Source organism: Salmo trutta, chromosome 4, assembly GCF_901001165.1.
Source record: "Salmo trutta chromosome 4, fSalTru1.1, whole genome shotgun sequence".
Taxonomy (NCBI): Eukaryota; Metazoa; Chordata; class Actinopteri; order Salmoniformes; family Salmonidae; genus Salmo; species Salmo trutta.
The window spans coordinates 53,765,178-53,792,794 of record NC_042960.1 but is presented as its reverse complement, the minus strand read 5'-3'; the positions used below and the strand labels follow the sequence as shown (position 1 = coordinate 53,792,794).

The following is a 27,617-nucleotide window of genomic DNA, read 5'->3' as shown; positions in this document are numbered from 1 at the left end:
TACTGGGATGATGGTACCACAGGAGTCTTCCGCCATATACAGGCTGTCTTTAGTAAAATAACATGTACAACTACACTGCTAACTGTGCTTTCTTCTGTCATCAAATGTCTGAATTGAGTCTTAAAGCTCAATATAGTTATCTATATTTCATACTTAGCACCAGGTTACATGGTGACAGTGATGTACCTGTACAACTTACTGCCATGGAAACAGTGCATGTCCTGTGTCTCTATAACGTTAATGTTCAGAGCAGGCAGCATACCAATTCATTCAGGATGGGAGGTACACAGCTCACGGATTACGGTCAGCCTCAACCCACGACACAAAAACCCCCGTGAACGCGCAACTCCGCTCAGGATGCCATGCTGTGTGTGTCAACGTGAGTGTGTGTGTGTGTGTTCTCAGCTGTGTGTGTGTGTGTATATAGAGTCCCAAATCAGTGGCAATTTAACAGGCTTAGGAGCACCAGTGAGAGAGTTCATTGGTCCACACCTGGCCATTTGCATAGGTTACGTTGGGTTGAGGTAGATATTCTTCAGTTACCTGCCAGGGAGAGGAAAGAGCCAGGTTCAGAAAACAAGACAAAATTCTGCCGTGACCAATAGCACATAACAGGATAGGACATGGCAGACATGAGACGGCTCATGAAGAACGCATTTATCAGAGAGCTAATAATCTATTTACAAACCTACAGTAGGAGTCTAACTTACCTTGTTGGGACTGAATAGCAGCTTGGGGAGAACAGGGACAACCAGAACTCTCCTCCTTATCCCTCTGACTGACACCCCCCCCCCTCCCCTCCTCTCCCCCCTCCCCCACCGTGCCCTATCTAGGCCGGGAACCGGTGTGCTGAGAGGACGACATGTAGGAAGCAGGCAAGCCCAGAGTCCTCCACATGATGCCCCCACCTCCTGATATACTGGCCGGGGTTGGAGGGGGGAGGTGAGGGGGGTGGTGTACTGTGAAGTTACGAGAGGAAGGAGGAAGGGGGGCAGAAGCAGCAGCAGAGGAGCCAGAGAGAGAGATGGAGGAGGACTGTACCCTCTGATGCTGGAGGGAAGAGGCGACCAGTCGGGAGGAGAGGAAGGACTCAGAGCGAGATGAGGGAGTGGGCTCAGAGGAAAAGGGGACAGAGGAAGAGTAGGAGATATTAAGTAGAGGCGGGGGAGGTGGAAGGGAGCGCATGGGGGGCAGAGGAGTGTGCAGTACTGTCTGGGTGCGGCTGTGCTGGGCCTGTGAGAGGGGCAGGTTGGAGGACACAGAGGCCAGGAAGGAGGAACATGAGTGGGGGACAATGTGCTGATGCTGCTGGGAGGAGGAGAGACTGAGCAGAGAGCTGAGGCCTCCTGTGGCTGGCAGCACAGTCCCAAACTGATGGGACGACACTGAGGGCACCACGTGGTGAAAAATACCTGCGGATTAAACAGCAAGAGAGAGATGGGGGGGAGGACAGAGAGATGGGGGGGCGGGACAGAGAGACAGAGGGGCTGAGCCAGGATTTGCATAGCGCCAAGCAAGTCATACAGACAAGCACACAGAAAGCAGACAGACATTTCACTTTGAAACATCAACTCAATCAAGTATTACAATATAGCTCAATGGCCATTCCTCTGCTTTAAATGTATTGTTGAGTTCTAATAAAACAGCAATGTGGCAAATCATAGTGAAATGTCTCTAAATTACACAGAAAACCAGTGACACCAACACCCATAGAAAATGACCATGTTGATTAGGTTTCTTTGATTCATCAATTTTCAATGCTTGAGAGATCTACATCTTACCAACACAGATTATCACAGATGCAGTATGTCTTTATTATATTAAAAGGACATTTCCCATGTCCGTGGCCATGACTTCATGAACCAAGTTTGTCATCTTAAGGATCTGTACTCTCATTGAAGTATTAGGCATTTCCCAAGGGTGTCTAACTCAGCTTCTGTACAGCCAGTCCATGGCAAAGCAAAGCAGCAATGGCATTGAGACAGGCAGCAGCACAGGGCTCCCATACTTACCTGCGTCCAACAGCAGGCCTGTCCATTGAATCCCTCTGTAGCTGTCTAACACAGCAACCCTATCTGAGGACTGATCTCACAGGAAGAGTAGCTCCTGCTTCAGCTAACGGGAATCCTAATAAATGCGAAATCCTCTATCCCAACCAATAGCTAACAGTGCTGCTGAAGGGAAGGTAACTGGTTAGAAAATGTCAGTGGGCCTCACCTCCAGCTGCTCCGCCTGCCAGCCCAGCGCTGGAGAAGCTCCCCAGGGAAGAGTGTCCGTTGACCAGGCGAGAGGCCCCGCTCACCGAGGTGCTGGGCGTCTGGGCCCCAAACAGGGATTGAAGGACAGAGGCCCCCCCGAGGGGGAACTGGGCCCCCAGGTACTGTCCCACAGAAGCCCCCGAGGCTGAGGACACAGCTACTGGGCTTCCCCCCACCTTCCCGCTCAGGATACCCCCGCTGGCAGCCGCAGAGATGAAGAGGTTTTGACTGTTTCCTAGGCTGCTGGATGTCTTCAGCTCCCACTCCCCCCTGGGCTTCTGTTTGGGCATAGCCTGCCTCTCAGTGATGCTTCCTCCCTGGGGGCCTGCCCCTGGCCGGCCACCAGGCTCATGGCTGATGAAGGGGCTAGGGGGAATGTACTGAGATGCTGAGGACTCGCCTCCACCCCCTTCGCCCCCCCTCTGCTGCGGTTTGTGATCAGAGTCTGAGTCGGTGCCTAGGCCCGGTGGCTCTCTCCCCATACCAAAGGGGGAGCCCCCCTGCCTCAGCTCGCCTGGGGGCTGCTTGGTGTCTGAGATGGGGGAGAAAGTAGACTTCCACTTGCTGTTGGAAGATGAGGATGAAGAGGAGACTTCACTGCCGGTGCTGTTCCCGCTGCTGCCTCCCGATCTCCTTCCTGTTGACCCAATAGAGAGAAAAAGTCAAGTGGGATAAAAAAAGAGCAAAAGGACAGTAGACGTCAGACAAATGACAGAACTAGAATAATAAACTGAAAGTTACTGACGCGGCCTTCCTCTTTCCGAAGCAGTTTGTGTACGTCGGTAATTTTTCTACACAATGTTCGTGTAGATTGTTCTAAAACCATTATTTGGTCAACAGTAATAGTCTATACATTATGTTGATTCCTGCTATGACAGTATCTGCCTGTCCCCGTTTCACTATCGCCTGCTGTGTGAGCAAGCCACTCAGAGAGCACGGAGAGATGCCTTCTGAGAAGCACAAGGATGACTGTTGCTAAAAATGCAATTGTGGGGGAAATACAGTTTAAGCAACTACTTTGGTTCTACACTGAAAAACAAACCTAACAAGCAACATTTTCAAAGATTTTTCTGAGTTACAGGTCATAAGAAAATCTGTCAATGGAAATAAATTAAATCAGGTCCTAAACTACAGATTTCACATGACTGGGAATACAGATATGCATTTGTTGGCCACTGATACCTAATAAAAAAAAAATATCTAAAAAAAATCTATCTATATCTATATCTATATCTATATATATATATATATATATAGATAGATCAGAAAACCAGTCAGTATCTGGTGTGACCACCATTTGCCTGATGCAGCTGGACACATCTCCTTCGCATAGAGTTGATCAGGCTGTTGATTGTGGTCTGTGGAATGTTCTCCCACTCCTCTTCAATGGCTGTGGGAAGTGTCTGGATATTGGTGGGAAATGGAACACGCTATCGTACACGTTGATCCAGAGCATCTCCAACATGCTCAATGGGTGACATGTCTGGTGAGTATGCAGGCCATGGAAGAACTGGGACATTTTCAGCTTCCAGGAATTGTGTACAGATTCTTGCGACATGGGGCTGTGCATTATCATGCTGAAACATGAGGTGATGGCGGTGGATGAATGGCACGACAATGGGCCTCAGGATCTCGTCACCGTAGCTCTATGCATTCAAATTGCTATCGGCAAAATGCAAGTGTGTTCGTTGTCCGTAGCTTATGCCTGCCCATACCCCCACCACCACGGGGCACTCTGTTCACATCCACAAACTGCTCACCCACATACACACTGCTGCCATCTGCCCGGTACAGTTGAAACCGGGAATCACTTAGTGTGTTGTGGAATCTGTTATGAATGTATTGTCATGTTTTAAAAATGGTATAACTACCTTAATTTTGCCAGACCCCAGGAAGAGTAGCTGCTACCTTGGGAGCAGCTAATAGAGATCCATCATAAATCCAAATATTTCTTCAGTGTGCCAGTGACAATCGAAGGTAAGCATTTGCTCACTGAAGTCGGTTAAGACGGCGAACTGCAGTCAGGTCAAGACGAGCACACGGATGAGCTTCCCGGAGACGGTTTCTGTCAGTTTGCGTAGAAATTCTTGGTTGCGCAAACCCAGTTTTATCAGCTGTCCGGGTGGCTGGTCTCAGACGATCCCGCAGGTGAAGAAAGCGGACGTGGAGGTCCTGGGCTGGTGTGGTGTGGTTACACGTGGTCTGGGGTTGTGAGGCTGGTTGGACCTACTGCCAAATTCTCTAAAACAATATTGGAGGCTGTTTATGGTAGATAAATAATGAACATTCAATTATCTGGCAACAGCTCGTGGACATTCCTGCAGTCAGCATGCCAATTGCACGCTCCCTCACATCTTGAGACATCTGTGGCATTGTGTTGTGACAAAACTGCACATTTTATAGTGGCCTTTTATTGCGCCCAGCACAAGGTGCACCTGTGTAATGATCATGCTGTTTAATCAGCTTCTTGATATGCCACCTGTCAAGTGGATGGACTATCTTGGCAAAGGAGAAATGCTCACTAACCGGGACGTAAACAAATTTGTGCACAAAAGTTCAGAAATAAGCTTAGTGTGTATGGAACATTTCTGGGATATTTTATTTCAGCTAATGAAACATGGTTTCTATACGTTTTTTTGTAAGTCATCAGCCTACATTTACCGATAGATTAATGTATTAGCCTACATGGCTGTATAGCAACAATATAATATTTTGAGTTAGCAATCGAGCTTGTATTTTGAGTTCCCACTTCCTCAGGTGGTGAATAATAAAGTCTAAAGGCCAATATGCACAAAGATGTCAGCAAATTCTTTGAAGAGCCCCCCAAAATTAGAATGCAGATCATTCTGGACCCTGTTTAATCATGCCTTCCCTGGATATGTGAGATGAAATAGCTTACTTTTTAAACCATAGGCTACGATCTCAGTTGTCTTAATTGGGACTGAAAAAGAGCCCTGTAAAGTAAACATTTTTATCATTGAATTTATTGTTATCGAACAAAATAGTAACATTTATCATGATATGGCTCTTTGTCCATATTGGCCAGCTCTATAATATCATGTTTATTATGCAGGCTTCAGCGGTCACATTTGGACGTTCCTTACCCCGCTCGCTGTTCCCTGGTCTGCCAGCTCCATCTCTGCTCTCCAAGGAAATAGTAGCAATCTTCCTTTCAATTCTAAAAAAAATACAAATTAAAGAAAATACAAAACTTCAAATGTACTCTTGTGTAGAGATGCAGCCACGTGGCTTTTCTGCTTCACCATTTACTATACCTTGAGCTGGAGCTGTCAGCAGGGTAGCCAGAGTCGTCGTCGGAGCTGGGTGCAGAGGAGTAGTGTCCTGAGCCGTTGATCTCCAGAGGGCGTTCTCTCTTCAGTACGGGGGGCTGGTCCATGTCTGGCCCACAGGGGCTACAACCAGACTGCTCCGGGGAAGAAATGGCAGCGATCTCCAGAGGCTGGTTAATGTTGTTCACCTGACAAACACAGAAAACATTAGGGAATCAAACATACAACTCTTGTTTAAAATATGCATAGAGTAGATATTTGGGAATCAAACAACTCCTGTAGCAAGTACCACGCTGCAACCAACTTAGCCATGGACCACGTACTGAAGGACAGGGAAGCAACTTGACTCACCATGGAGTTGATGTTGAGTGGGGATCCTGAGGGTTGGCTAGTGGAGCTGAGCCCAGGAAAGGACCTCCTCTTTGGGGAGCCGCTGGCAGGTTGAGCCCCCGTGGAGCTGCGCTTTCTCCTCCCACGCTTGCGCCCCTCTTGTGATCCATGGCCGTGGGAGTGTGCGTGCTGGGAGCCCGGCGAGTGGTGGTGGTTACTGGTGTTGTGGTTGCCGTGGTGATGTTTGCCTTGCCTGGCCGAGCCGAGGTGTAGGCGAGTTGCTGCGCCCCCTGAAGAGGATGAAGACGAGGAAGAGGAGGAGGAAGAGAAGAACATGCGGCGTCTGGACTCGCTGTCCTGGGGCTCAGAGTCAGACTCGCCCTGCCGCTCGGCCCAGTCCTCAGGGAGGATTCTGGGGGGGCCGTCAGCGTACTGGAGGACCCCCCCGGTGCTGAGAGGGGGGCTGTGGCCTTGTGTTGGTCCCGTTAGAGGGGCACCGTGAGGGGGAGGGGAGGGTGCAGCACTGTCCTGGTCCTCAGAGTGAGAGCCTCCGTTCATCAGCCCTGCGCTAGAGGAGTACCCTGAGGAAGGACAGAGCATTAGACGCTGGTCCTTCAGGAGATGTCTGTCAACACATGCAGGTTTCAATGGATGTGGTTAAGGTACTAGTGTATTTGGGGCTGCTTACCATTGGTCTGGCCCATCTGGGACACAGGACTCGGTGTGCTCCTCTACAAAAATAAACAGAGCATTCGAGTCAACAGTGTTTCATTACAGCACACGTGACCTCTATTACCCAGTCCAAAATCAAACCCTAGCTCCACATGTACCCACCAGTCTCTCAGCTCGGCTGGGCAGCACCACACTGGCCAGGGGGATGCTAACAGGGAGCTTGCTGGGGTGCACCGTACTGAGGGGGATACTGATGGGCAGGCTGGTGATGGTGTCACCCTGGCCCCCCTGGATATCACACACAGACAGAGGACGACTTAGGGAGGAACATACAGGGAGAGTAAATAGTGTTTGAGTCAGCATGGTAGGCTGTGTGTCAGGCCAGGGGACAGACGGAGTGAGACAGTGAGGGAACAGAGTGGACAGACACTTACCCTCTCAGCACTCCTGGGTGTGTTGTTCTGCGGACTGTCTGATGAGTTGGGAGACAGGCAGCTCAGTTTAGCTCCTAATGGAGAGGTGACGGCAACCATACCCCTGCAGGAACAGAAGTGTCAGAAATACAGTACTCCACAAACATGTAACAAACCTATTAGCAGAGTCCCTACAGTGGTTGTAGATTTTAAACCTGACTAACCTGAGACCAGTGAAGCCCAGGCCTCTGAAGTGTGCCATACTACAGTCCTGGTTCAGGTGTCTGCGCAGGGCGATCTTAGCTGGGGAGTAGCGGGTGTAGTCGGGGAGGGGGTGACCCAGCTGCCTGTGCCGGGCATCTGGGGTGGGGGGTACAATCTCGTGGTCGGGCGAGATGGGCAGGTAGCGGGAGAGCAGCTCTCCCTTGGTCCCCCCACCACCCCTGTGGAAGCAGGGCGAGGCGATCCCGTTGATGGACAGCTCGGGACTGAGACCGCTGAGGCCGGCCGCAGCCAGGCTGAGTTTGGGGGTGTGGTGGTCCAGGGGAGGACGAGGGAGGGCCTCAAGGCCGGGGAGGCCCTTGTGGTAGAGGGAGCCCTCACAGGGACTGTAAGACTTGAGCTGGAGCAGCTCCTGTTGCCTCTGACTCTTCTCCAGTTCCACAATGCTGATCTGAGAACCAACAACAGGGGGAGCAATTGCATAAGGTAAGGAGAGGAACCCAGCTTTATGAGAACATGCCACTGCTTCACAATAATAGTTGACGGATTCCTTCAATTATTTCTGAGTATGTCAGTAGAAACAGGCAGGGGAGGAAAGAGGGGATTCAGGCAGGGCTATACATTTTTTTTTTTTTTTTTTAAAAGGTTGGAGCACCAGAAAATACGATTCTTTAAATAGATTGAGATATAGCCTATAGCACATGTTGTGCCCTTCAACCTAAAAGGTAACCCTGTAAATACATCTGCTTATTACAAATAGCAAAAATGTTGATACAAATAACTGATTAAAATTACCTAGTAATTTGTTGAATATTAGGTTTCTACATAGTAGGGTATGTAAGTTGTCAGGTTGTGCTCTCAAAAAACAAAACCCTTTTTTAATAAAAACTAAATAGGATGTTCCACGTCCACAACTATGCTTAAACCACATCAGCTGACCACTTGTTGAGTGTAGTTAACATTTCATTTAAGTGTGCACCATGCCCCTCTATAGCAGACTATTGTTTGGTTAGCAGTGTTTCTGTAGCTCACGTCTGCAGGGTTTGCAAAACAAATGGATGCAAATAATCATGATGTCTTGCTGCCAGGTAGGCATAAGCTACATTGTACTTAACTTTTAATTGAGGGGGTTTTTGAGAAAGCCTTTAAATCTACCATTAACGTCGCAACACAAAGTGGTAGAAATACTCAAACCGCAGACGGGCATTCCTGTGTGTTGCCTCTTCAGAAAGTTGCAGGAAATACAAAATCACTGATGCATTCTGTTCATGTCTTATGATATACTTAAGCAAATTAATCTTTTGAACTGGCTAGCAACAATCTGTTTTCTATGTAGCAATCACAACACTACGAATCTGTGCTGTTTTTTCCCCTTTAAAACACTTCGCAACAACAGTACAGAAAAGCCTCATCACCACAATTATCTGGGCTTTCTTTTCCCTAGACGCACGCGTGCTCACAAATTAAATTCCAGGACGCACAGTAAAATTTTAAGGAGCATAAGCGACCAAAATGGCTGCTCTTTAGAGCCCTGGGTACAGGTGAGAGGTGTACCTGCAGCTCGAGGCAGTGGCGCTGTTTCTCTGAGATCTGTCTACGCAGGGCCTGCTTCTCCTTCAGCAGGCTCTCAAGACACAGAGAGCTCCAGTCCAGCTTCAGCTCCTCACACCGAGACTTCAACTGAGACAAAAACAGACACTTCCAGTTAGTTACATGCCTCTGGTCCAACAGTGTCAAGCATGCAGATGAAATCCAATGTGAAAGCGGCCAGAGAGAAGCCAGCCAGGTGTACAGTATAAGTCGCTCTGGATAAGAGCGTCTGCTAAATGACAAAAAGGTAGAGAGGTCTCACCAGGAGCAGGCTGTGATCCCTCAGCTCTGCCATGTCTCTCTCCAGCTGCTTGGTCTGCTCCTTCAGTTGACGGTTGTGGGCCGAGATCTCCTTCTGGGCCTCCAATAGGTCCTCCATGGTGAGGGCCTTCACTCCCAGCTGAGTGGAACAGACAGAGTACGACTTTCAGGGATCGAGTACTCAACCACTATTTGCGTCTCAATATCAGCTCGTTTCATTAGACAGTCACCACTGTCTGCCTACCTCATCCAGTTTGGTGTGGAAGAGCCCTTTGATTTTCTCTTTGTGGGTCTGACACACAGTCTGCAGATGTTCCGCCTGCCCAGAAAGCCCTCTGTGTTTGAGCTGGAGAGGTGGAGACGGAAGGAGGAACACAAGAGAGGAAGGTTCACAGGTTGAAGCTAAATCAGAGGCAACATTCCCAGAAGGACAGTCTCATCCAACATGACAGAGGGCTGAGAGTATTACTGTTTCAAAAGGTGGCGATACCATTAGAGTGATTGTCAGAGTTCACAAGATGGAGTGAGTGATTTGGACATTCCATTTACCTTTTCCTGCTCCAGGACTTGCTGCAGGTTGTTGCGGTACTGAGGTGTCTTCATGTAGGCCATGAACTGGAGGTACTGGACTTTAATGTTGTCTGTGTGAGGAGAGAGAGATGGCTTATCAGGACTGCTGGCTCTGACTGACTGATGGATGTGATAACTAAGGGTGGGGGTCAGGGTAGCGGGGCTCACCTAGAAGCTGTTGTAGGCCAGGAGGACTGGGGCCCAGCAGAAGTTGGCCAGACGCATAGTGCTGAACTTTGGGAGGTAGCTGGTAGAAGGGACTTTGAGGTGACCTGTATGCATCTGTAGAAACACAGAAAGTCAGCTAAACAAACACAGAACACAACGAATAAAAGGCTGAATAACACAAATACACAAGGGTATATGGGCACAGCCCTGAGTAAAACTGTCAGCAGGTGACTCACCCTGAGGGGGTGCTGCTGAGAGGGTCTTGGCATGCAGCAGATCCAGGGCACTCTGGCTGCTCTTGCTCTTTCGCTCAGCTGCGGCCACAGCAGCCTTCTTGGGACGCCCGCGCTTCCGAGCACTCAGCTTGCGGCCCTTGTTGAGGAGTTTGGCGCGCCGTGGTTTGGGTGGCGCCTTCACGACTGCCAACAGGCCTGGTCGCTCAACCTCCTCACAGGAATCCTGAGAGACATACAGGGAACCAGCATGAGAGAGAAAAATCTGACCTAGAGCTGCTAGAAATGATCTCATATCATAGGGAAAAGCACAAGAACTTAGCATAGAGACATGAAAAGACTAAAGTCAGCTAAGTCACTCAAAGGGACTTGCCTTGTGCTCCTTTGACTTGGTTGGTGTGGTGGTGTTGCTTTTACTATTCTTTTCTTGACGACGCCTAGCTGCTTCTTGCTCCTCCTAAAAACACATAGGAACATTGTTTACCATGTGAATCGTTCAGCAGGGCATGAACTAGGAGCAACTGTAAAGACAAGCTGGGAGGTGACCAAGATTGCCCACAGAGTAAGTAATGACAATATAAAATAGTGCAAAAGGAACAAAAAATGTTTAGCTTACCCTGAGTTTAGGATTTTTGAGACTATGAAAATAGTTTTCAAGCTGAAAAGGAAAAAGAAGGGATCAAGTATTGCACAAGGACATGGGGGAGAGTGACCTCTGCTATCTAAGTGCAGTGACCTTGTTTGACACTGTCCATAAGCCCTCCAACACGTGCATGAGAGTTAGTGAGGAGCTACAGAAACAATGCAGCGATGACCTCACCGTTTCCACTGCCTCCAGTGAATGGATACATTAACCTAAGTCTACGCCATTGGATCATTTAGCCATTTTATTTTGAATTTTAGGGCCCCTAGTCATTTCTTTTTTAACTATTCCAATTTAATTCAATATTAAAAATAAATAGGCTACTACAGCCCACAGAAATGCAATGAATAACTCCTTCATAAATGTCAAAAGACAATCAAGATAAATCTTAACGAATACGTTTTTGAATTGTCTGTCCTATAATCAAGGATATAAGAAAGCTCAGGAAATATTTGTTTTCTGGACACATTAAACCCCTTATTTTTGTTCACTAAACTACCTCCATACTTCTATTTGTTTGTATGGGTTACCTTCAGACGAGTCCCGTGACACTTGTGGGGGTCGTAGAGCAAAAAGTCATCTTTCCATAGAGGGGTCATATTAGTTTGTAGGCCAAACCGTTCGGGCGCTAGAGACGTTTGTGAGAAGACCGATTTTCAGGATGTCTCATGGTCTGACAAACACCGCTGTAGCTCGGCCACCTTCCACCGCAGATGCGGAAGGCCGACATAGGCAGATGGTGGATTGAGACGCAGCCCATGCAAAAAAACAGATATCTCCATCTTAAAACTGACGGATGCGTCAATAGATTTAAGGATTAAAGACTTAGCCAGTTGTTTCACTTGCACTGAGATGGTACAAACCGGTATAGACCAGTATCAAGACGAAACATAACTAAACAGAAGGACACATTTCTTGGTCAGGATTCTCCAACCCTGTTCCTGGAGATCTTACCGTCCTGTAGGTTTTCGCTTCAACCCAAGTTCTTACGAACCTGATTCATCCTATCAACCAGCAATACTGAACAAAAATAAAAAGTAACATGCAATGATTTTACTGAGTTACAGTTCAAATAAAGCAAATCAGTGAAATTAAATAAATTCATTAGGCCCTAATCTATGTATTTCACATGACTGGACAGCCATAGGCCCAGCCACTGGACAGCCATAGGCCCAGCCAACCAGACGTTTCCCTACAAAAAGGGCTTTATTACGAACAAATATACTCAGTTTCATCAGCTGTCCATGTAGCTGGTCTAACATGCAGACCACACCCCTCTTGTTACGTGCAAGTTGCAAAATAAAACGTACACATGTTATTTAATCATATAATCCAAACTGCTCACTGAACTTGGTATATTTTTTAAGAGTGATGTGCTGCAAGTCCCGCCTCTCCCATCTCCTCATTGGGTTTTAGGAGCATATACCCACGTGGATGATTGAAAGATTAACTGAGGTCCACACTCCAGTCCAGTTGGTGGTGGTAATGCACCTTAAAGTTGGTTGCCAACTGCCATATAAATTCCACAGAAGACTGGAAAGATTACTAGAAACTAACTAGGTTTACCCTTTTATCTGTGGATTAATTGTCGGAGTAGAGGACCTTGTGCATTTCTGGTAAAATAACCCAATGTTTATGTCCCAGGACAAATTAGAATGAATGTTTGATGCGTTTCAACCTGTCCCCAAATCAGTTGGCTCAGAGTTAATTTTGATATTTCAACCTGCGTGTCCTGATCGCATCTGGCTTGGATGGACAGAAATCAACATGTGAGCGCCCCGGTCTAGTCAGCATGTAAGACGATCCCGCAGGTGAAGAAGCCAGACGTGGAGGTCCTGGGCTGGCGTGGTTACACGTGGTCTGTGGTTGTGAGGGCAGTTGGACCTACTGTCAAATGATCTAAAACGTCATTGGAAGCGGCGTATGGCAGAGACATGAACATTCAATTCTCTGGCAACAGCTCTGGTGGACATTCCTGCAGTCAGCATGTCAATTGCACGCTCCCTCAAAACTTGAGACATCTGTGGCATTGTGTTGTGACAACTGCACATTTTAGGGTGGCCTTTTATTGTCCCCCAGCACAAGCTGCACCTATTTGATATGTCACACCTGTCAGGTGGATGGATTATCTTGGCAAAGGCGAAATGTTCACTAACAGGGATGTAAACAAATTCATGGACAATTTTATAATTAAGCTTTTTGTGCATATGGAACAAATTTGACATTTTATCTCAGCTCATAAAACCAACACTTTACATGTTGTGTTTATATTTTTTTTCAGTATAATTATTAGAATCAGGTGTGCTACATTAGGATTGGCAAGAAACCCTACAGGACAATAGATCTCCAGGAACAGGGTTGGAGTGCCCTGTTCTAGGTTCTACTGGCACAATATGCCCGCCACGACCAACAGGCAGAAAAGTGAAGATTTCCTGCTTGCAGTCAGGCTAACTGAGTGCAAAAGTAAGCAAGCAAGTCCTGTTTTTAATGTTTCTAAACAAGTTGAAAACACTCATGGTACAACATGTAGGCAGGTAGTAATGTTGGTTGCGCCATCACCTGTCTCAGTATCACCTGTCCTCTGTCCACTGCAGGGCTATACCAGCAGATGCAGTTGTTTCCTGCAGGGATATGTCCGACTAAACATGTTCTGAATACTGCTACCGTACGCATTGGTATTTTATATACATGAACTGATTGAGAGCTCTCATTCAATTCAAAGTTTCCCTACTATAAACAGACCTTTTTTATGTTTTTATTTTTTTTTACAAGGAGCACATGTGCACCTAAGTTGGAACATGTAGGCACACACAGAAGAGTAGGAGCACAATAAAACATATTGGAGGTAATAAAGCTAGAATCCTTATTTTTATGCTCCCAAATAAAAATTCTAGGTCGTACAGCAAAATATTTAGGCGCATATGAGTAAAATGGTGGCACTGTAGAGCAACTGCCATTGCAACATTGTGAGTGTATTGGGACGGAGGGGATGAGAGTATAAGAGGGGAAAGCTTGACTCACTATGGTGCGGTCTATCGTATGAAGGTAGTAGGAAACTGGCTTTCCCGTCCAGGACACTGAACCCCTCAACGGAGACAACTCGACGACTCTCATTATTGTGCCAATGTCTGAAAAGGAGAAACCAAGTGCAGAAAGGCAATCCATTTAGTTAATGAAAACACACTAGAACCTTTGGAGATCCATAAGAATGATATGCACATGATGAAAACCTACCACTCAAGTTTCGACTGTTGATTCTAAAATTTAGAGGTGCAAAAGGTTTTGAGGATACAATTTTTCCACCTAAAAGAGAAAAAACATGATCTTCCCATGAAGGCACTTCACAAAAGGCTATTTGAGAATGACAGCTTAAAACTAAACAATACAAACAGTCATCTATATTGAGTCCCAGATTGATCTGTGTTTGTGGCTGCAATAAATAATCAATGACATCATAGATCATGCTTTCATGTCTAGCTTTAAAACACAAGGGTCATGTGGAGGAGAGGTCAAATGACTGAGGGTTCAGAGGTCAAGTGTGTGGTATTGACACAGCTGACATTAGCTACCTGCATGTTACCCTCTTGTTATTATTAATGAAAGCAGCTGAATCAATAACCTATTGAAATGATCCAAGGTTCTTAATTCGCTGTAACAATATGGCAGGGTGGGCTTGACACAGGGTTACAAAAGGGCCATTTTTCTACATACCTTCCTTCATGTTAGCAAAGCGCTCCTTCAGCTGGTGATCAACCTCTGGACCAAAAGCAAAGTTGTTCACAAAAATTACACTACTAGACAAACAGGGAAGAGGAGAGAAGGGAGAAGAGGAGAAAACGATTTAGAGTTGAAGCTGTGCAGACGTTTCCCTTGTGTTCAGACATGTGTAAATACACAGTGACACCTCAGTGGGAGTGGAAGCCTCCAGATTATATAGAGGTACTGTACCTTGTGTTGGCTATCCTCTCCTTCCACACTTCAGACAGGAAATCGCCCCTCTCCAGCTTGAAAATAAACAGTTATAAGTTGCACGTCTGCAATCTGAAACCATTTGTGTGATTCTGAATGACACTTCTGTCAGATCAACTCAGAATCTTACCGAGTAGTCCCCGTGTTTCTTCCCATACCACTTCATCCACCTCTTAAATTCTTTGTCCATGGACTGAAAGAAAAAGCACACATTACTTTTATGACAACCATCTGGAATAGATGACAAAAACCCATCAAGCTCGGTGTGGGATGTTAGGAACTTACCTCCGCATAAGTGGCTGGAATGTCTGCCTTCTCCACACCAAAGTAGTGTTTACAGTTTGTTGCTGCAGCAACCTGCAGCACCACTTGTCCCACTCCTGCAATTACAGATGATTAAGATGGCAAATATTGCACCGGGCTGCGAGTCACATTAAGACTGATTATCTCATTAGGAACTAAACATTGAGGTAAACACTGACCGCTGCCGAGGTCTACGAAGGTGTCGTCCTCCATCATTTCCATCTCGTTGATGATCTGGGCCACCAGGTCAAAGGAAGTCTCACCGTACACCTCGGGGGAGAACGGCTCATAGTTGTTGAGCTTCTCTGGGTCCGTGACCGAGTGGTTGTACACCTGCTGCAGGATGTGTCTGAGCAGCCCGTTGGACGGCCGTTTGTTCAGCTTCAGGGGCGGGGTGGTGCCTTTCCACTGTGACACACAGGACAGGGAGTTCAGTATGACTATATTACATAGCTAGGTTATAAACATATCGCTGTGCACAAGTGAGCTAGGTTTTCCCTACGGTGACAAACGGCAACAAGAAAGATCATTAAATGTAACATTTCAGCGTTTTAACATAACGTGTTCAGAAATAAGCTTTCGACTAAACTGTGGAGACATTCCAACTCACCAGCTGGTGGATGCTGTCGATGGCTCTGTTGTATTTGTCACAAAGTCTTTGCATACTCTCGAAGCTGTAACACACAGAAATAAAGAAATAACATGGGTGGGCATGACGATCAACACCTTATGACAAGACATGGACAAGGAAGCTAGCAGCCCATGACTTGTATTTTTGTGCTGATGTTAGTTTGGTCAGGACCGTGGATACAAGAATGCTAATTGCATATCAGTTTGCCTCCACTCTACGAGACTCATCTCTTGGGCTGCTGCCACACCAAACCAAAATATTCCTAAATGAGCATCCCTGTCATTAGCATTACCCCCCTGGGAAGAACATTTACATGTAAAAAAGTGGAGTGCAAGTCCATTCTGTTCATACTCTGGATGTTACTATGGTATTGGACTGTGACTACGGGTGCTCTGGTAGACTGTGCTTAAGATCAGCATCACAGTCCTTGTTCTTCATAGTCTGACGCTCAGCTCACCTCTTGGTGTCGTAGTCGATGAGGACATAGTTCTCCATGGCCAGCTTAAGGTCTGGGATCTCCTCACACACCCACCTGAGAACAATGATCAATACAGGGGTTAGTTTACAAAGACCTAGCCTAACTCAGTCAAGAAGTGCAGTCACTCAATGCACCATGCTTTTGAGATAGAAAGGTGGTAGTTACTTACCGAATGGTCTCAATGATTTCATGAGCAGCATCATGGTGTTTATCCTGGAGATAAAGTAAACAAAAAGGGGAGAAAAGAGTGGGTTTGTATAGACCCTTTTCCCAGTACATAACACACTGACGTCTCACACACACACGACTCTTGGCTGCAGATGGCTTTCTTACTGCTGCCATTCAACATAGCCTAGATTCACGTTTTAATTACTTCCAAACAAAATGATTTTTTTGGTTCCCATACACTAAACAATATGATTCTTGCTTGAACAGTTGCTAAGATCATATTTGTTGACTGCCTTCATGACCTGTGACCGCCGGTGTGGCGGTAACAGTCACCATAACAGCCCTAGTCAGTAGTCAGACAGTAGTCAGAATGCAAATAGAGACAAATAATGTACACAGATATGCTAACAGCTACCAACACGAGTTCAGACAACTGGCTCATATAAGGCCAGCAGCACTCAATGACTTAATAATCCACACAGTGCAAACCACAGTAGTTAGTGTGACTCATTCACTAGGACTGCCAGCATAAGAATTCAAGAGACCACTGAGTGTATCACTTATCAAGCTGACATTCTCTAAAATGGCTGTGGTTTGGGAGAATGAGTGCATTTAAAGCTCAGTAACTTAGTTAGCTGGGTTGTCAGGCCACTGCTGTACCTACTGCCATTGCAACATGGGAGGAACTGCAGGATTCCAGTCAGACTGGTTGCCAGCAGCCTAAGATGACCCAGTAACCTACTTTCTGCTCCCTGCTCTAATGTGGGACCTCCTGGGAGGGCCTCAGATGGAAGGAAGAAGGGAAGGAGGTAGAAAGCCAGGCCTAGCTGCACTCAGCTAGACTGGTTCTGGCACAACAGCAGGCTACAATTACAGGGCTCTGCTTTTCCTGCCCAATACCTTAACAAATTCCGCCAGGAAAACACTTACAATAACATCAGGTCTGAGATTACAGGACCAGAGAGCATGCCACGAAATAAAATATATTTAGCCACAAGGGAAGCAAAGCGTTTCACAAAAGGAGCAAACGCTGCTATGAATAGCCTAGTAAGAAAATAAGAAATGAATACAGTGCCTTCAGAAAGTATTCACACCCCTTGACTTACTCCACATTGTGTCATAAAGCCAGAATGAAATGTATTAAATAGAGATTTGACACCACTGGCCTACACCCCATAATGTCAAGGTTGAATTATGTTGTTGCTCTGACATGCACTGTCAACTGTGGGACCTTATATAGACAGGTGTGCCTTTCCAAATCTTGTCCACGCAATTGAATTTACCACAGGTGGACTCCAAATCAAGTTGTAGAAACATCAAGGAGGATCAATGGAAACATAATTTTATTATTTAACTAGGCAAGTCAGTTAAGAACAAATTCTTAATTACAATGACGGCCTATGAACAGTGGGTTAACTGCCTTGTTCAGGGACAGATTTTTTACCTTGTCAGCTCGGGGATTCAATCTAGCAACCTTTTGTCTACTGGCCCAACACTAACCACAAGGCTACCTGCCGCCCCAATGCACCGGAGCTCAATTTCAAGTCTCATAGCATACTAACGTAAATAAAGGTAGTTTATTTAATTTATACATTTGCAAAAAAATCTAAAAACCTGTTTTCGCATCATCATTATGGGGTATTGTGTGTAGATTGGAGGGAAAAAAATAAAAATATTTTAGAATAAGGCTGGAACGTAACAAAACGTGGAAAAAGTCAAGGGTTTATGATAATATATTTTGATACATTGAATGTTAATATTGTGAACCCATGTTACATTTACCACCTATTTCAGGAAGTGAGGTCACTGGGTACTGCCCCTATACAGTGCCTTTGTAAAGTATTCAGACCCCTTGTCTTTCTCCACATTGTGTTAGAGCCTTATTCTAAAATGGTCATCTCTACACACCAAAAAACAGGTTTAGAAATGTTGCTAATTTATTAAAAATACAATTGAAATATCACATTTACGTGAGTATTCAGACCCTTTACTAAGTACTTTGAAGCATCTTTGGCAGCGATTACAGCATTGATTCCTCTAGGGTAAGACGTTACAAGCTTGGCACACCTATATTTGGGGAGTTTCTCCCATTCTTGTCTGCAGATCCTCTCAAGCCATGTCAGGTGGGATGGGGAGCGTTGCTGCACAGCTATTTGTAGGTCTCTCCAGAGACGTTAGAACAGGTTCAAGTTGAGGCTCTAGCTGGGCCACTCAAGAACATTGAGACTTTTCCCGAAGCCACTCCTGCGTTGTCTTGGCTGTGTGCTTAGGGTCATTGTTCTGTTGGAAGGTGAACCTTCTCCCCCAGTTGGAGGTCCTGAGCAGGTTTTCATCAAGGATAGCTACACACTTTGCTCCGTTCAGCTCTCTCTCGATCCTGACTCGTCTCCCAGTCGCTGAAAAACATCCCCACAGGATGTTTCTTCCACCACGCTAGACCATAGGGATGGTGCCAGGTTTCCTCCAGACGTGACGCTTGGCATTCAGGCCAAAAAGTTCAATCTTGGTTTCATCAGACCAGAGAATCTTGTACCTCATGGTTTGAGTCTTTAGGTGCCTTTGGTCAAACTCCAAGAGGGGTGTCATGTGCCTTTTACTGAGGAGTGGCTTCCATCTGGCTATTCTACCATAAAGGCCTCATTTGGTGGGGTACTGCAGAGATGGTTGTCCTTCTGGAAGGTTCTCCCATCACTACAGAAAAACTGTAGAGCTCTGTCAGATTGACCATCAGGTTCTTGGTCACCTCCCTGACCAAGGCCCGTCTCCCCCGATTGCTCAGTTTGGCTGGGCAGCCAGCTCTTGGAAGAGTCATGGTGGTTCCAAACTTCTTCTATTTAAAAACGACGGAGGCCATTGTGTTCTTGGGGACCTTCAATGCTGCAGAAATGCCTCGACACAATCCTGTCTAAGCTCTATGGACAATTTGTTCAACCTCATGGCTTGGTTTTTGCTCTGACATGCACTGTCAATTATGGGACCTTATATAGACAGGTGTGCCTTTCCAAATCATGTCCAATCAATTGAATTTACCACAGGTGGACTCCAAATCAAGTTGTAGGAACATCAAGTATGACCACCTGAGCGCAATTTAGAGTGTCAAAGGGTCTGAATACTTGTGTAAATAAGGTATCAGTTTATTTTTAATACATTTGCAAACATTTCTAAAAACCTGTTTTGGCTTTGTCATTCTGGGGTATTGGGTGTAGATTAATGAGGATGTTTGATGTATTCAATCCATTTTAGAATAAGGCTGTAACATAACAAAATGTGGAAAAATTCAAGGGGTCTGAATACTTTAAGGCACTGTATAGGACCTTCAACCCGTCTGGGAAATGGATGCCCCATGAAGACCTAAGGGTCGAAATGTTATAAATAAAAGCACCAGGGAGCATAAGCAGCGTTTTCCTCTCCGTTTTCCATTAGTTTGCCTACAACTCCAGCACCTGGATGTGCGCATGTTCTTCAGCTTTTGTACAATAGTGTTTAACATGATTTTTGAATGACAACCTCATCTCTGTACCTCAGTCATACGATTATCTGTAAAGGTCTCTCAGTCGAGCAGTGAATAAAAAAAAAAAAGATTCAACCACAAAGACCAGGGAGGTTTTCCAATGCCTCGCAAATAAGGCCACCTATCGGTAGATGTGTAAAAATACAGAGACATTGAATATCCCTTACAGAATGGCGAAGTAATTAATAACACTTTGGGTGAATTGATACACTATCCAGTGACTAAAAAGATACAGGAGTCGTTCCTAACTCAGTTGCCGGAGAGGAAGGAAACCGTTTAGTGATTTCACCATGAGGCGAGTAGTGACATTAAAACAGTTTAATGGCTGTGATAGAAAACTGAGACTGGATCAACAACATTGTAGTTACTCCACAATAATCTAAATTGACATAGCGAAAATGGAGAAGCCTGTACAGAATAAAAATATATTCTAAAACATGCATGCCGTTTCAAATGGCAGCAAATGTGGCAAAGAAATTAACTTCACGTCCTGATAATTATATGTTTGGGGGAAATCCAACAACAAATCACTGAGTACCACTTCATATTTTCAAGCATGAGGATGGTGGCATCATATTACATGTATGCTTGTCATTGGCAAGGAGTAGGGAGTTTTTCAGGATATATAAAAAAAAAAAAAAAAAACTGAGCTAAGCACAGGCAAAATCAGAGGAAAATCTGGTTCAGTCTGCTTTCCACAAGACACTGGGAGATTAACCTAAAACACAAGACCAAATCTACACAGGAGTTGCTTAACAAGAAGACAGTGAATGTTCGAGTGGCAGAGTTACAGTTGACTTAAATCTACTTCAAAATCTATGGCAAGACCTGAAAATGGTTCATCTAGCAATGATCAACAACCAATTTGACAGAGCATGAAGAATAAATTAAAAAAATGTAAAGGCAAATGTTGCACAATCCAGGTGCAACATTTTGAATTCAGGCTGTAAAAAAAATGTGAAGTCAGTCAAGGGGTATGAATATTTTGAAGGCACTGTACATGCAGCAAAAAATAGAGGGCTCCAATGAGCTTACTGTGCTACAATTGTGTGAAGGGTTAATGTGCTGGTCCCAGACAGACAGCGTGTGCACATACAAATCGGCCTCTTCACAGTATGTGTGTATGTGGAGGCGGCGAGAGGGGGAGTTCCTGCCGCTCACACACAGACAGCACGCAGCAACACCAGCGCTGCTTCTAAAAATAAATGCTGGCTTAGAGAAAGAATGTGTGTGACGCCTGAGAGGCACTCTAACAGCCAATCATCCGCTCTTCCCCTCCTAGCCCCCTGTTGTGGGCACGACGAAGGAACTGACTCAACCACTCACTACCTTCCCCGCCTTTTCATTCTCTCGTTACCTCACCATGACGCACTGCCGGGGAATAATATCGCTCCACTACGCATTACTCACGACCAATGAACAAATAACTAACCAGGTGCAGCAGCGATATTACCACAGACAAAAACTGATTGCGTCAACCCATCCATCACAGTCTAGTTCTTAGGCAGAACTGCCTTAACATGCCTGATCTTCCCTGATAACACCCCAGGTCACATGTTGGCCCAAGGAGTGCTTCTTAATTCATTGATGTATGGCTTGTTAGTTTCACTTCAACACAGGTAGAAACACATCTGACAACACAAAATAGGCAAGATAACATCGATTCAAATACAGTCTGGTGCGAAAGCATTCTGGCTTTAGTTAGAGCCAAGAAAATAATTGAACAAAGGGCTCTGCAACACAAAAACTGTTCCTCATATGGACGCAGTTACAGATTTAAAATCCGCAGATGTTGACAGTGAGAGAATGAGCATTAAACATGTGATTGGTAGCAGCTTCAGCGTGGGGAGACAAGGCAGCAGCATATATTACTATTATGTTGTGCAGTGAACAGAACAGTGCACGTTCCTTCTCTGTGGGGGGAGTGGAGCAATTTGGTCAGAAGTACTGGAATATGAATGATGTACAGCATCTTTTGGTTGGGCAGGAGCACTGGGCCTAACGCACGTGTCAAACTCATTCCACGGAGGGCCGAGGATCTGCGGGATTCCACCCCTCTCTTGGACTTCATGAATTAAAAAGTCACTGATTAGTATGAAACTCCCCTTACCTGGTTGTCTAAGTCTTCATTGAAAGGAAAAATCAAAAACCAACAGACACTAGGTCATCTATGGAATGAGTGACACCCCTTCAACCCAATGAATACCAAAATATTGCACCATTATACATTAATATGCTCAGGAGTTCGTCACATAGTCATCTTCAATAGATCAAACTGTAAAAAATAAACCTCCCCAATGAAACATCCACAGGCTTGTGATGTGTAGACTGCAGAGCCGGGCAGGATCTGCAGCTAATCAAGTGCTTTGTAACGCTGGTCTTATCTTCTGCCCCTCCCAGTCCCAGTGGTGCATATTGAGAAGTCTAGGAGGCCCTTATTTTAAAAACATGGCTAGAACGCCACACAGATAAAGACTGGAATCCAGTTAGTCCGATGTCGTACGGAAATTACAATTAGAAGCATTTTAGATCTGCCTTTAGAAAATGCAGAAAGATACTTTTGGTCATGTAGTGTATGTGGACACCTGCTCGTGGAACATCTCATTCCAAAATCATGGGCATTAATATGGAGTTGGTCCTGCTTTTGCTAATATAAAACTGTCTCCACTTTTCTGGGAAGGCTTTCTGCTAGATGTTGGAACATTGCTGCGGGAACTTGCTTCCATTCAGCCACAAGAGCATTAATGAGGTCGGGCACTGATGTTGGGCAGTTAGGCCTGGCTCGCAGTTGGCGTTCCAATTCATCCCAAAGGTGTTCGATGGGGTTGAGGTCAGGGATCTGTGCAGGTCAGTCAAGTTCTTCCACACTGATCTCAACAAACCATTTCTTTATGGGCCTCACTTTGTGCACAGGGGCATTGTCTTGCTGGAAACAGGAGGGCCTTCCCCAAACTGTTGCCACAAAGTTGGAAGCACAGAATTGTCTAGAATGTCATTGTTTGCTTTAACCATGAAAAAACAGCCCCAGTTCATTATTCCTCCTCCAACTGTAAGTGCTGTTACTGTGAAATGGAAACGTCTAGGCATAACAACGGCTCAACCGCAAAGTAGTAGGCCACACAAGCTCACAGAACAGGAAGGGCGTGAAAAATCATCCTCTGGAATGAATCACGCGTCACCATCTTGCAGTCCAATGGACCAATCTGGGTTTGACAGATACCAGGAAAACGCTACCTGCCCGAATGCATAGTGCCAACTGTAAAGTTTGGTGGAGGAGGAATAATGGTCTGGGGCTGTTTTTCATGGTTCGGGCTAGGCCCCTTCGTTCCAGTGAAGGCAAATCTTAACGCTACAGCAAACAATGACATTCTAGACAATTCTGTGCCTCCAACATTTGTGGCAACAGTTTGGGGAAGGCCCTTTGTCATGCTGAAACAATTCCCCTGTGCACAAAGCGAGGTCCATACAGAAATTGTCAATATCAGTGCAGAAGAACCTGACTGGCCTGCACAGAGCCCTGACCTCAACCCCATCGAACACCTTTGGGCTGAATTGGAAAGCCGACTACGAGCCATGACTAATTGTCCAACATCAGTGCGCGCACTCACTAATACACGTGGCTGAATGGAAGCAAGTCCTCGCAGCAATGTTCAAACATCTAGTGGAAATTCTTCCCAGAAGAGTGGAGGCTGTTGTAGCAGCAAAGGGGGGACCAAATCCATATTAATGCCCATGATTTTGGAATGAGATGTTCGACGAGCAGTTGGTTTTCAACAGCAGAGATTTGTAATAACCATGCTGTGTCTCTCCGATATCTGCAACGTTGTTTTAATATTGAAATTCGATCTCCATCTGTCCTATGGTAAACGTGTTGGGAGTTAGGACGAAACAGACAGGCTGGCAGCTTCTCAGCCAGGCAAAAATCATGAATAAGCTGGCATAATATTTTATGGATATATACACAGAAATGTCAAAAGAAAAAATGAAATTCAGCAAGTATGCTGTCATTCCAGCTTCAGTTTGAAGTGATTGTGTTAGTTGGCTCTCTTCTGAAGAGTGGCCTGGAGAGAGAGAACATGTTCTATGCCAGGCGAAATTGCACATCACTAGCTCATGCATTGTTTTGGATGTTTCCCCCACCCCCCAATTTTTTTTTACACTATACCGAAATAGCTCCGTCATTTCCTGGTTGTTAAAACTAATAGTTTGCCTCACTTCAGTTTATGTGACAAAATAAGCTAGTATAGTTCAGATTATCATTGTACCATCAAAACCGCTGTGAAATATATTTTCCATAACCAAAAATAATGTTGTTTCAGCTTTTTGAAGCTGGTGTACAAAACCGAATGTTAAAGACAATTTTTTTGTTTTTTACCTTTATTTAACTAGGCAAGTCGGTTAAGAACAAATTCTTATTTTCAATGACGGCCTAGGAACAGTTTTCAGGGGGAGAACGACAGATTTTTACCTTGTCAGCTCGGGGATTCGATCTTGCAACCTTTCGGTTACTAGTCCAACGCTCTAACCACTAGGCTACCTGCCACCCCACAACTCTGTGCTTAACGGGAAGCATAGAAATAGCGCACATAGAACAGATTTACCGCTTCTTAAACTTGCTTTCAAGTAAAATGAGAGATCCATAAGTATCATTTGTATGTGAATTTGATTGCTTGCCCAAAAAGTTACATATTGCTACAATAAATGCAACTGCAGCTACTTCGCTGTTATTCTGGTTGCACTGTTTGACATGACTGTGTTAGCCAAAGTTGGCTAGCTAGAAAGGGATATAAATGGTGCCAGCATCATGGAAACGAAACATTTAGAACAAACAATCTGGTCACGTCCATAGATTTATAACAAAAACTGGTACGCGTCCCTGGCAACCGAAACGATAGAATGGACGACCAGCCGGCTTAGGTAGCAACCCTATATTTGTCGGGACTGTATCTTGTGAAAGGATGAAATAGTATGAATGAATTCATCAAAATAAAGTTTATGAAAATATGGCAATCATTATTTGAATATGTTGGTAACCCATTGTGTAAAAGTGATAATGCCCTCGAAGCAGTCTCATGCCAATATATCCTCCAAACACCAGTTTCTCAGGCATTATCACTTAAATAATGCACGCTCTATAATGCCCTTCAAGTCAATTAGAAACGAGTATTCAACAATGCCATGGTATTACACAGAAGCAGTTGTGAGGCAGCTCCAGCACCAAACCAGTACATATTGATTGTGTTATTAATTTTCTACTATTCTCTGTTTTGTTGGGACGGGCCTGTAAGCAAGCATTTCCCTGTTAGTCTACAACGGTTTATGAAGCATGTGACATAAAATATGATTGATTTGTTTGCGTTGCCTTTTTCTGAGGATTCCAGTCATGCAACAGTCCGGTTATCAGTCTCTGGTGTAATGGGAGTGAAGTCAGCCAAGGCCAACTGTAGAGGATTGTGTCAGCAGCAGCACTGCTTAGTTCCTGAACTCTGACGTTAAGGGGTATTACCCAGTGTGACAGAACACTAGACGCGCCACAGACAACACTCCGCCGTTCTGAGAAATACACTTTCAGGTAGTCCCCCCCAGTACCGTCTTACCACAATTTACTATAAATGAGTAAAACAGCTGAAACACACTTGAAGCTACCAGAGAAACCACAATTATTTCATCTGCTTCCATTTCCGTTCCCCTTTGTACAATCTGGCAAATTATAGCATGAACTTCAGCTAAAAAAATATATATGTTCAAAGCATGCTGCACACACTCAAGGTGCAAACACAATCAACTCTGCCTTAACACATTAGGGCCTAACTAGGCAAATAGGCTATATGTAAAAACATATCTAGAAAGATCCACATAGGTTAAAATACTACAGCATCATAGTGTGTGCATGCAACAACAAAAAAGCAATCTATGGAAGATCGAGAAGCTTGGTCATAATACACAGCAATGATTCACTGTTTTTAATCTACACATGACGTGCATGCAAAAGTAAAAACCAAAAAATGAAGTGGAATTCAGTAGGCCTTTGCCCACAGTCAACCCACACTACTGGTTTATTCAGTGGCATGTGCGTCGAACAAACAAAACGTAGGCTAGTCCTCCAAAGATTTTTCAAGGTATACAGGCTATCTTCTGGATCCCAAAATAGTTGTAATTAGGCTTCTGTCTAACACCCTTTCAGTTGGCTGTTAGCAATCTCCTCTGCACTAACTAAAACATGTTTTGAGTAAGCTACATACTGCAAAACAGTATTGGATGTTCACATTTGTGGTTGAAACTAGGTTTCAAGTCTGTCAGCTAATCCACTGAATTTGTGGAACTGGTTTTAGAAGTGGGATGGATAACTGGTCAAACCATGTGAGACACATGTGAGTCATATGGGATGGTAGTTTCCAGAAGCCCTATTTATTTGTTTACTTGGACCTAGTGGAAAAGCAACTTATATATCCATATAAGGGTCTAGAGTTGTGGGGAATTGTAGTGTTCCTGCTATGTTAACGCAAATTATACCTTCAGATTGTACCCTATTGGCATGAGTGCAGGATTGCATCATTAGTGCAGGATTTTAGGAGCAATTCCAGCTGGCAGCTATACCCTAGATTCAGTCAGACTGGAGTATGCAACAATCTTTCTGTGCAATAACAGTAACAGTAGATAAAGGCAGCGACCACCAGGCAGAGAGCCATTTGAAGTCCAGCTACTGTAGTAATAATGTTTCAGCAAAATATTTTGCAAAACATATTGTACAATATTTGATATATTGTTTAGGTTCTGGCAAAATTCCTTGCATGCATGAGTCGAATTACACGTATTGCAAATGAAAGTGGTGTTAAAACATCGCTCTGACTCACTTCAAAACGCTGGCATGGTAGCTAGTTACATTAAATCATGGATAGGTGCATAAAATAAAAAGTTAGCGAGCTAGCGTTCGAAATTAGCTAAATAAATGCTTAACGTTACTCATAACTATAATGCGAATCAAAGAAAGCCGTTAAGAACGCTAGCTAGCCGAGTTTTACCAAATATATTAATAACTAACCGTTTCTGTGGTTGAACCTTAACTAGTTAGCTACAGTACCTAGCTAAGTTAACTTACTGACCCAACAGAAGCCAAATGGTGGAGAGCTTCTTCTAGACAGAGTTACCGGGACCTATAACTAGCTAACATACTGACTGTAGTGTAGTTAGCTAGCCAAGTGTGCAGCGCTTCTCGTGTGTAATTTGTCATGATCCATCTAACGATGTGTGTACTTTAATCCGTTAGTTATCTAGTTACAAGTAAGGTGTTCCGCACAGTCAGTAGCCACATTGTTGGCTATACACTCCACTGAGAATCGGTGGATATAACGTTAACGCTACCCACTTCCAACAGCTTCTGGCTAGCCCTGTGGTGGACCGTCTGTCTGGCCTGTATGCATGTAACCTTAGCCAACACACAAGCTAGTAGCTATACACATAGCTAGCTAACAACAGCTAGGTAGGTACATTACGAGATGAATAGCTACATCTAATCCTCACTTGGCCAAGTTATAGCTGACAACTTGGTTGATTTAATTAAATACTCACGTATACTGGTAATGGCCACGAGTAGCCAGCAGCTTCGGCTCCAACTGGCGACTTCAGCTTGAGTTCTAGCTTTTCTCCCATTCTACACTTTCTCCGGCGTTTGCTAACGTTAGCTAGTTTAGCGAGCTACTACAATTATCATTTTGTCAGAAAAAAATCCTTATCACAACATATAAAATTAGACGTCGATGAAAGTTAAGAGTGGTAAGTTGTACACGCTCCCTGTAGGCCGGTGTTCAAATATTTGTTTGATTTTAATCAATTTATTAAAAAATGACTTCATGCCGAGCGGCTCCTACACCTCGGCAGTACAGCCGCCATCTTGCCCGGCGTGAAAA

General features: G+C 44.9%; 1 protein-coding gene across 4 annotated transcripts; it reads right to left on the bottom strand.

The window, feature by feature from the left end:
* LOC115192618 (histone-lysine N-methyltransferase, H3 lysine-79 specific) lies at positions 1 to 27,617 on the bottom strand. 4 transcript variants are annotated; one of them, XM_029751335.1, is made up of 29 exons: positions 27,280 to 27,617; positions 16,201 to 16,244; positions 16,011 to 16,085; positions 15,533 to 15,596; positions 15,102 to 15,330; positions 14,905 to 14,999; positions 14,750 to 14,812; positions 14,599 to 14,654; positions 14,362 to 14,444; positions 13,885 to 13,953; positions 13,672 to 13,778; positions 10,624 to 10,665; positions 10,381 to 10,464; positions 10,011 to 10,233; positions 9,775 to 9,888; positions 9,586 to 9,677; positions 9,281 to 9,382; positions 9,038 to 9,175; positions 8,740 to 8,865; positions 7,188 to 7,636; positions 6,985 to 7,087; positions 6,713 to 6,838; positions 6,567 to 6,609; positions 5,900 to 6,459; positions 5,534 to 5,736; positions 5,363 to 5,436; positions 2,218 to 2,895; positions 711 to 1,412; positions 1 to 543 (listed from the first exon to the last, which is right to left on the bottom strand). In XM_029751335.1, exons 1-28 carry the CDS (start codon positions 27,358 to 27,360, stop codon positions 826 to 828), a joined length of 4,710 nt encoding a protein of 1,569 aa, XP_029607195.1. In that variant the 5' UTR covers positions 27,361 to 27,617; the 3' UTR covers positions 1 to 543; positions 711 to 825. The 4 variants fall into 4 exon arrangements, with proteins under 4 accessions (XP_029607195.1, XP_029607196.1, XP_029607197.1 ...); XM_029751336.1 differs by having other exon boundaries at positions 14,362 to 14,441; XM_029751337.1 differs by lacking the exon at positions 711 to 1,412.